The sequence below is a fragment of the Rhinoraja longicauda genome, chromosome 16 (genome assembly GCF_053455715.1).
Source record: "Rhinoraja longicauda isolate Sanriku21f chromosome 16, sRhiLon1.1, whole genome shotgun sequence".
Taxonomy (NCBI): domain Eukaryota; kingdom Metazoa; phylum Chordata; class Chondrichthyes; order Rajiformes; family Arhynchobatidae; genus Rhinoraja; species Rhinoraja longicauda.
Window position 1 is genome coordinate 46,512,316 of NC_135968.1, and position 10,279 is coordinate 46,522,594.

General features: G+C 49.4%; 1 protein-coding gene across 1 annotated transcript; it reads right to left on the minus strand.

Annotated features, from left to right (window-relative positions):
- Positions 1–1,687: 1,687 nt before the first annotated feature.
- Positions 1,688–8,462, minus strand: LOC144600984 (antiviral innate immune response effector IFIT1-like). The gene is made up of 2 exons (XM_078412895.1): positions 8,331–8,462; positions 1,688–4,638 (listed from the first exon to the last, which is right to left on the minus strand). Exons 1-2 carry the CDS (start codon positions 8,333–8,335, stop codon positions 3,219–3,221), a joined length of 1,425 nt encoding a protein of 474 aa, XP_078269021.1. The 5' UTR covers positions 8,336–8,462; the 3' UTR covers positions 1,688–3,218.
- Positions 8,463–10,279: the final 1,817 nt, after the last annotated feature.

The following is a 10,279-nucleotide window of genomic DNA, read 5'->3' on the forward strand; positions in this document are numbered from 1 at the left end:
TCTGAATAAATGCAGATGTTGGTTAGTATGTTTGCAGAGAACATTGGTGATTGCTGGCGTAGCAGACTGTGAGACAGGCTGTCAGAGTATACAGCAGGGTATAGATCAGCAACACATACAAGTACAGAAATAGCAGATGGAGTTTAATCTGAGCAAGTGTGGCTGTTGCAATTTGGGAGGTCATATGTAAGGAGAAAATCTACATTTAACTGACTGACCCTTAGGAGCATTGATGTACAGAGGGGATATCAGTGTATCCTCTTGGGGTCCAAGTCCATAACTCCTTGAAAGTGGCAACACGAGTAGATAAATTGATGAAGACATAAAGTATTCTTGCTTAATACTAAATATGGGGCAATAAATATGGGGCATAATACCAGTCTACATTTGTAGTGTATAAGAGCCGGTGTATAAGAGTCCACACCTTGAACAAAGGATACAGTCGATGAGGTTGGAGGAGGTGCAAGTGAACCTCTGCCTAACCTGAAAGGACCGTCGGGGTCCCTAGACAGAGTCGAGGGAGGAGGTGTAGGGACAGGTGTTGCATCTCCTATCTGGGGAGGGGAATGGTTCGGGTGGGAAGGGATGAGTTCACCAGGGAGTTGCAGGGGCAATGCACTATCCTGGAATCTCGATTGCAGCCACAGAATCTCCTCTCTGTCCCCCTAACTAATATGTTTCCTATCACAAAGGCTCTGCCTGACATTACCCTTCCTTGCTGTGTCTCAGAGCCTGACTTGGTGCCACAGACCACACTGCTACTGCTAAGCACCCCTGACCGGTCATCTCCCCCAACAGTATGCAGAAGTGTGTACCTGTTTCAACGGGGAATGCCCAGTGGGTCTCCAGCACTCTTTGTCCACCCATCTAATCTTTTGCTTTATCTTCAGCATGACCACCTTGCTATGGCTTCATCGATGAAGCTCGCGTTCTTCTGGATGGTCCTGAGGTCAACCAGCCACAGCTCCAGGTGCCTAATACTCTCTGTAAGGTGTTGCATCTGGCCACACCACCCACATGTGGTCATCAGGGATACCAGAAATTTCCCTGGCCCCTATTCTGCAGGAGCAGCATGTCATTTTTCCACCTTCCATCTGTACTGCTCTAAAACCAAGAGTAAAAACCACAACAATTACTCACAAGGAACAGCAGACCATTTACCTTTACCTCCTGTTACCCTCTGCTCAGCCTTTACTGAGCCTCCTTGAGCTAAATCCACAGCACTTGAAACACAGCCTAACACTGACCCTCAACACAGCACTTCACCTCCACACAGCCCCTCTCAGAGCATACGGCTCACTAAATGACACTCTTCTATACTTTGTCTTCTGGGTATTGACTGCCCAATTAGCCAATTTATTGGCATTCAATTAGCCAATCGAACAACTACCTTTTGAAATCTCCCACTGCTGCTCCGACACTGAAATACACTTGTTAGATGTTGAAAGAGATTCACCATGTTACAGGTTACCCAAACAAACCTTCAGCCCATTCCAACGTGAGCACAGTCATCCTGACCATCAAAAGCATCTACGTCAGGTGTCACCGCAAGAAAGCAGCATCTGTCCTCAAGGGTCTCCACATCGGGGCTATGCCAGTGTGGCTGTTTCCAGGTTCAGGAACAGCTTCTTCCCGACAGCCATCAGGCTATTAAATGATACACTATTGTCACATGTATTTGGGCACAGTGAAATTCTTTATTTTGTATACAATACACAAAGTACACAAAGACTCGCCACGTTTCTGGCCAAAGTTACTAAGTATAACGTATTATAGTCATGTTATAGTCATTTTAGTACAAAGTATTACAGGAATGCCATTTGTCAATATCCACTGTTGGGGATGGCCACATGAAAGGGTTAATCTTTCCATTAATCATTTCCAATTTCTGGTTCCATTATCAATCCGTTGGTATTTTCAAAATGGATTCGATTTTTGCAGCTACATTGTCCTTGATTATTAATTATTATGCCTGATAATGTAAACTTGAATCTTTCCTTTGTCAATAATATCATCTCTTGACATCCCATTAATGATCCTGGTCCCCTCCCCTCCCCTCCCCAACAGACCCCCTCCCCAGCCTTTCCTCCATCACTCCCAGCAGCACGATGCACACTTTAGGGATCTGTTGTTTGTGTTCCTTTGATTTGGTTGAGGCAGAGCCAATCTCTGCTTTGAAGCTTTAATTAATACACATGTCAATGTAGGACATCTTATAATGATCCTGAAAATGAAATCATTCCAAAGTTATAATTGTGCATTGAGAAACAAGAAAAAATAAAGAGTAAAATGATGAAGGTGAAAGACTCAGATGTGGCAACTTGGCAGAAGCCTCAACGATATGTCTCCATCTGGTTCCACATGCTGCCATTTCCCAATTCCCATCTTTCCAGGGCCCTAGTGAGACCGCACCTGGAGTACTGTGTGCAGTTTTGGTCTCCAAATTTGAGGAAGGATATTCTTGCTATTGAGGGCGTGCAGTGTAGGTTTACCAGGTTAATTACCGGAATGGCGGGACTGGTATATGTTGAAAGACTGGAGCGACTAGGCTTGTATACACTGGAATTGAGAAGTATGAGAGGAGATCTTATCGAAAAGTATAAGATTATTAAGGGGTTGGACACGTTAGAGGCAGGAAACAGTTCCCAAATTTGGGGGAATCCAGAACAAGGTGCCACAGTTTAAGAATAAGGGGTAGGCCATTTAGAACGGAGATGAGGAAAAACCTTTTCAGTCAGAGAGTTGTGAATCTGTGGAATTTTCTGCCTCAGAAGGCAGTGGAGGCCAATTCTCTGAATGCATTCAAGAGAGAGCTGGATAGAGCTCTTAAGGATAGCGGAGTCAGGAGGTATGGGGAGAAGGCAGGAACGGGGTACAGATTGAGAATGATCAGCCATGATCACATTGAATGGCGGTGCTGGCTCGAAGGGCCGAATGGCCTCCTCCTGCACCTATTGTCTATTGAAACTCAAATTCAACACTTATACAACCAAATTCCATTTGATTGATGTGCTTGAGCTGTTTATTATTTTTTAAAGTAGAATAAATTTTTTAAATCTTTAAATGAAACGCAAGATCATTTTTGAAAACTTCACACTCATAAGTAAAGCCTTCATTCAAAGAGGAAGCTATCAGAATATAATGTGAAATACACACATCACCAAAGCTATCCGCAGATCAGATGACATTGGTGCATATTATAAGCATCCTTGTGGTTCTCAAAGGTGTAATTCTGAAAGAGCACGCAGGTATTCTTCATTCTCATGATCAATCTCCAAGGCCTTTTCAAAGTATTCAATAGCTTTGGACGTGTTCCCATCCAGCTGATATGTTAACCCTCTAACACCAAGAGCTTTGCTGTCACGTGGAGCATAGTAAAGTTTTTTATCTGCCCACTTCTCCAATTTTTCCTTACACATTCTCCGTTCTCTTGAATCATATTCAATCTTCACTCCTTTCAGAAATAGGCTGATGGCGCTTGATTCCGATCGTTTCTGGTACAGTTCAAATGACCCAGCCTTTAAACATATCTGCTGTGTGTTTTCTGGACGGATGTCCTCCAATTTCACCAGATCATTGTAGATCTCCTCTGCCTTAGAATACTCTTCATTTCTTATGCAAATATCTGCATAATCCAGCTTTGGTCGAACAGCACTCCTCGGACGGCACTCAGTGGCTTTCCAAAAATGATATTTACATTGACGGATCAACTCAGCTTGCTGCCCACGATTTTTATTACCAAGTTTGTTCAGTTTAATTCTATAACACATTCCAATTTGGTGGTGTGAGAAGCACGAGTGTGGAGTTAATTCTAACACTTGCTTCAATAGATTGATTGCTTTCTCCACTGCTCCATCTTCTTTGTAAAATTTTGCCGCGTAGCGAAGCAAATATGGACCCTCACTGGCCTTCTGCAATGCTTGTTCAACTAATGTCTTTGCTTCTTCCCTTTCACTGGGTCCTTTCAATTTTAAGGCCAGCAGCACCATGGCCATTGCATCATCTGGATCCAGCTCCAGTACACGTCGCAGATACTTCACTGACTCACTCCGTTCATGACTCTCTGGCGTTCCAGAAAATGCTTCCAGACGAAACAGAACAGTTGCTTTGCCCCTGATCCACTCTGTGTTATTGGGATCTTCCCCCAGAGCTTTCTCAAAACATCCCATAGCCTCCTCATAGTATGAAGCAGAAGATTTCAACAATGACCATCCCTTCTCCCCATACACTTCAGGTATCATTGCTGTATAGCGAGGGCCATCAGTGAGTGGTTTACAGATCATCTCCAGCTTGTCGAGGTAGGACTGTGCCTCGGTCAGTTGTCCCATGAGGTAATGCACCCAGGCAGAGTTTCCACAGGTGATGATGCTGTTTCTTTCAAATGTATCTTTGTGGTTCTCCCTCAGAATCCTGTCAGCTTCCTTTAAGTTTTGAAGAGCTTCCTCACAGTTGCCTTGCAGGCAGTTTACAAAAGCGAGTTGGTTGTAGGATGTGGCTTGATATTTATCTGCAAAGATTATGGCATCGTTTAATCGGTACACCATATCGTCCAAGTCAAGGGTCTCCTTCTGTGGGCCCCACGTGAAGTGACACTCAAGCTGATCGAGCTTCTCTTTCAATAAATCTCTCATTGTGCTGCTGCAAGAGAATAAAATTCATCAAATTCCATGTCAGGCAAGTCTGTCTCCCAATCTCACAAATAGTCAGCAGACCAGACAAGCTGCATTTGGTTATGTTGTCATTGACCTGAAGCAGTCTCCAGGCAAGACTCTGGGATGGTGTGTTGCCTCCCTGATGCTAGAGTCAATGATGATTGGGAGAGAACTGGATATTCTGAGAGGGAAGTCTCCAGAGATCCTTGTCCATATTGGTGCCAATGACATATTTAGGAAGGGAGATCAGGTCCTGCAATTTTGGGAGTTGGGTAGTAGGTTAAATGTAGGACCTCCAGGTTGTCGAGGATCCCCCTCTCGCCTCATGAGTGTCAGTGAGGTGGGCAATGGAGCAGGTCAACAAGTGGAGGGACTAATGGGAAGGTGGAGGTTATGAAAAGTAAGTTGTAAAGAAAGGACAATCAGGGACAGGTTAATGAACATGGTGAGGCTGAGGGGCTGAGCTGTGTTTATTTCAATGCAAGTAGTATTTTGGAAACTGTGGTTGAGTGTAGGGCCTGAATCAGCTTGGAGCCTGTATAGAACGATGATGTTGTGACCATTACCACATTATGGTCGCTTGGTTGTGAAAGGGACAGGACTGGCAGTTTAATGCTTCAAGGTTTAGATGTTTCAGACGTGATAGAGAGAGAGAGGGAGGTAAAGGAGGTGGAGGAGTTGCACTATTAATAAGGTAGAATGTCACAGCTGTACACAGGGAGGACCCAGTGGACAATCCATCCACTGGGGAAATGTGGTTGAAGCGAAAAATAAGGAAGGCGCAGTCATTCTGATGGGATTGTACTATAGGCATCCCAACCACCAGGGGGGGTAAACGAACAGATGTGTAGACATGTTATAGAAAGATTTAAAAGCAACGTTGTTGTCGTGGCGGGTGGCGTTAGCTTCCCCAACATTGACTGCTTCTAACAAGAGGAACTGCAACAGTACATGCAACAGTCCTGCAACAGTGCAAGAGGAACTGCAACCATGCATGCAACAGTCCTGCAACAGTGCAAGAGGAACTGCAAGTGCATGCAACAGTCCTGCAACAGTGCAAGAGGAACTGCAACAGTAAATGCAACAGTCCTGCAACAGTGCAAGAAGAACTGCAACAGTACATGCAACAGTACTGCAACATCCCTGCTGTATCGGGGTAACCAGAGTTGCATGCAGTACTTCGAATGTGTTGGAGGTGGCCGGATGTGGGTGGATTACAGTGAATGTCGGTAGTGTATCGCAGCCCAGTGGGCGACCGCTTCCCCCGTGAGTGGCCGGATCGCTGGCAGCTCACCCCCACCTCACACATGGCTGTGCTCGAATAATATTCTTCCTTTGATTTTTTTTCAACCTTTTAAAACTGCAAAAATCATTATTAACTCACGGGCCGTACAAAAACAGGCAGCGGGCCGGAATAGGCAGGGGTTGCTGACCCCTGCTCTAAACCTTTCCCATCTATCCTAGACATTAAAGACAAGAGGGTAATTAAGGAGACGGTAAGACTGCTGAAGGATAAAGGAGGAATATTGTGCTTGGCATCAGAGGATGATGGAGTCTGAGGAGGGATCTTGGTGTTAAACTCCCAGAAAGTGGCAACGCAGGTGGATAGCGTGGTCAAGGTGTCTTCATCGGTCATGGCATTGAATATAAAGGGCAGGATGTCATGTTACAACTTTGTAAACCTTTGGTTAGGCTGCATTAGAAGCATTATTGCTATTCTGTTCATCTCATTACAGGAAGGATGTTGAGGCTTTGGAGAGGGTGCAGAAGGGGTTTACATGCATGTTGCCATGATTGGAGGGGATTAGCTGCAGAGTTTGGACAAAATTGGATATTTCTCTGGAATGCAGGAGGTTGAGGGCTGACTCCATACAAGTTTATAAAATTACTAGACCAAGTGGACCAGTTGGGCCCATTCCGCGTAGAGGGGGGACAGGGAAGGGGAGAGGGTGTCACTGAGTGAGGCCTGGACCCAAAGTCTCTCCAGTATTGTAGTACCCTCAATACCCCCACTCAATCCCCCTTATCCCCCCCTCCTCCCCCCACTGACCCACTCCATCCCCCCTACCCACCCCCACTTGCCCCTCCCCTGCCCCCACCCCCACTTGCACCTCCCCCAAGCCCTGTCTCCACCCCCATTTCCCCCTCCCCACCCCCTCTCACTCCCCTCAACCCCACACGCCCCCACCTCCCTCCCCTCCCCTACTCTCCCTGCTCGCACCGCACTCTCCCCCCACCCCCAATCTTCCCTCCTCCCCACCCCCTCTTCCCTTCTTCCCACCCACACCCTGCCCTCCTCCCCACCCCCACTCTCACTCTGTCCGCTCCCCACCTCCTCCCCCCCTCTCTCCTCCCTACCCCCTTTCCCCACCCACCCTCTCTCCTCCCCCCACCCCTCCCCAATTCTCCCATCTTCCTCACCCCTCTCCCCTGCCCCGCACTGTTCCTCTTCCCCCCACCCCCACTCTTTCCTCCCCCTCCCCACTCTCTCCTTCCCCCCACCCCCACTCTTTCCTCCCCCTCCCCACTCTCTCCTTCCCCCCACCCCCACTCCCCTACTACCCCCCCCCACTCGCTCCCCCCCCCCCCTGCGGGCCCGGCAACGTCACTTAAAGCTCCTCCGTGCGAGGGTGGAGAGGAAAGAGGAGAGGATGGCACTGAGCGCGGGCACTGCCGTCAGTCGGGCGGGTGCGGCCCCTCTTGGAGCGGGAGATGCGACTACACCTCCCGGCGGTCAGCGCGGCCCGATCTGTGGAATGTCAGGCGCGAGGCATGCTGGGACGGGCAGCGGTGCATGGGGGGGGGGGGGGGGGAGCGCGCCCTGCCCCCACCCCCTATTTCCCCCACTCGCTCCCACCTCCCTCCCCTCCCTGTACCTCCACTCTCCCTGCCAGCACCTCACTCTCCCCCACCCCCCAATCTTCCCTCCTCCCCCCCCACTGTCTCCTCCCCACCCCCCTTTCCCCCTCCACCCCCAGACTCTCCTTCCCCCCTCCCCCCCTTCCCCAACCCCACTCTCCTCCCCCCCCACTGTCTTCTCCCCCCCACTGTCTTCTCCCCCCCACCCCCCCCTTTCCCCCTCCACCCCCAGACTCTCCTTCCCCCCTCCCCCCCTTCCCCAACCCCACTCTCCTCCCCCCCCACTGTCTTCTCCCCCCCACTGTCTTCTCCCCCCCACCCCCCCTTTCCCCCTCCACCCCCAGACTCTCTCTCCCCCCTTCCCCAACCCCTCTCTCCCCTGCCCCGCACCGTCCCCCTTCCCCCCCCACCCGCACTCTCTGACCCCTGACCCCCAACCCCCTCACCCCCACCCTCCCCTGCCCCCTACACCCACTGTCCCCCTTCCCCCACCTCTCCTCCCCCCACTCCCACTCCCCCAACTCCCTTCCCCCCACCCCCACTCTCTCCTCTCCCACAGTCTGAAGAAGGGTCTCGGCCCGAAACGTCCCCCATTCCCTCTCTCCTAGATGCTGCCTGACCTGCTGAGTTACTCCAGCATTTTGTGATACCTTCGATATGTACCAGCATCTGCAGTTATTTTCCTAAACTACCGTGCCGGTCGACGTTACCATTCTGAGCTGTTCAACTTAATTTCAAATTGATCCACTAATTTTCAGTAGACCATATCCTCAATAATAATCTGCAGGTAAACTTAGACACAGTAGGAATAGTCCTTACCTCATTATGCTGCTTGGATGGAAAACACTTTATACTCCTTTCTCAGCTCGAGCAGTACTTTCTCAGGTTGAATCAATCTCAAAGTGTTCTGGATGTTGTGCCTGACTGTTCCTTTATAGTTTCAACTATTCCTGACTGGGAACCGAAACTGAAACTGAAACTCAGACGTGTAATAAGGAAGGTGCGGTCATTCTGATGGGATTGTACTATAGGCATCCCAACCACCGGGGGGGGGGGGGGGGGGGGGTAAACGAACAGATGTGTAGACATGTTATAGAAAGATTTAAAAGCAACGTTGTTGTCGTGGCGGGTGGCGTTAGCTTCCCCAACATTGACTGCTTCTAACAGTGCAAGAGGAACTGCAACAGTACATGCAACAGTCCTGCAACAGTGCAAGAGGAACTGCAACAGTACATGCAACAGTCCTGCAACAGTGCAAGAGTAACTGCAACAGTACATGCAACAGTCCTGCAACAGTGCAAGAGGAACTACAACATGCATGTTGCCATGATTGGAGGGGATTAGCTGCAGAGTTTGGACAACATTGGATATTTCTCTGGAATGCAGGAGGTTGAGGGCTGACTCCATACAAGTTTATAAAATTACTAGACCAAGTGGACCAGTTGGGCCCATTCCGCGTAGAGGGGGGAAAGGGAAGGGGAGAGGGTGTCACTGAGTGAGGCCTGGACCCAAAGCCTCTCCATTATTGTAGTACCCTCAATCCCCCCACTCAATCCCCCTTATCCCCCCCTCCTCCCCCCACTGACCCACTCCATCCCCCCTACCCACCCCACTTGCCCCTCCCCTGCCCCCACCTCCACTTGCACCTCCTCCAAGCCCTGTCTCCACCCCCATTTCCCCCTCCCCACCCCTATTCCCCCCTCTCCCTCCCCTCAACCCCACACGCCCCCACCTCCTTCCCCTCCCCCTACCCCCACTCTCCCTGCCTGCACCGCACTCTCCCCCCCACCCCCAACTCTTCCCTTCTCCCCACCCCCATCCTGCCCACCCCCATCCTGCCCTCCCCCCCAACCCCACTCTTCCCTTCTCCCCCACACCCAACTCTTCTCTTCTCCCACCCCCCCCTCCCCACCCCCGATGGACCTAATGTGATGTTCCAATAATAAATTGGTCCATTTATTATTTTTAATTACTTTTTCATCTACAAACCTTGATTCAATAGACAATAGACAATAGACAATAGGTGCAGGAGTAGGCCATTCGGTCCTTCGAGACAGCACCACCATTCAATGTGATCATGGCTGATCATTCTCAATCAGTACCCCGTTCCTGCCTTCTCCCCATACCCCCTGACTCCGCTATCCTTAAGAGCTCTATCTAGCTCTCTCTTGAATGCATTCAGAGAATTGGCCTCCACTGCCTTCTGAGGCTGAGAATTCCACAGATTCACAACTCTCTGACTGAAAAGGTTTTTCCTCATCTCCGTTCTAAATGGCCTACCCCTTATTCTTAAACTGTGGCCCTTGGTTCTGGACTCCCCCAACATTGGGAACATGTTACCTGCCTCTAACATGTCCAACCCCTTAATAATCTTATATGTTTCGATAAGATCCCCTCCAAGCCTAGTCGCTCCAGTCTTTCAACATACGACAGTCCCGCCATTCTGGGAATTAACCTAGTAAACCTACACTGCACCCCCTCAATAGCAAGAATATCCTTCCTCAAATTTGGAGACCAAAACTACACACAGTACTCCAGGTGCGGTCTCACTAGGGCCCTGTACAACTGCAGAAGGACCTCTTTGCTCCTATACTCAATTCCTCTTGTTATGAAGGCCAACATTCCATTGGCTTTCTTCACTGCCTGCTGTACCTGCATGCTTCCTTTCAGTGACTGATGCACTAGGACACCCAGATCTCGTTGAACGTCCCCTTTTCCTAACTTGACACCATTCAGATAATAATATGCCTTCCTATTCTTACCACCAA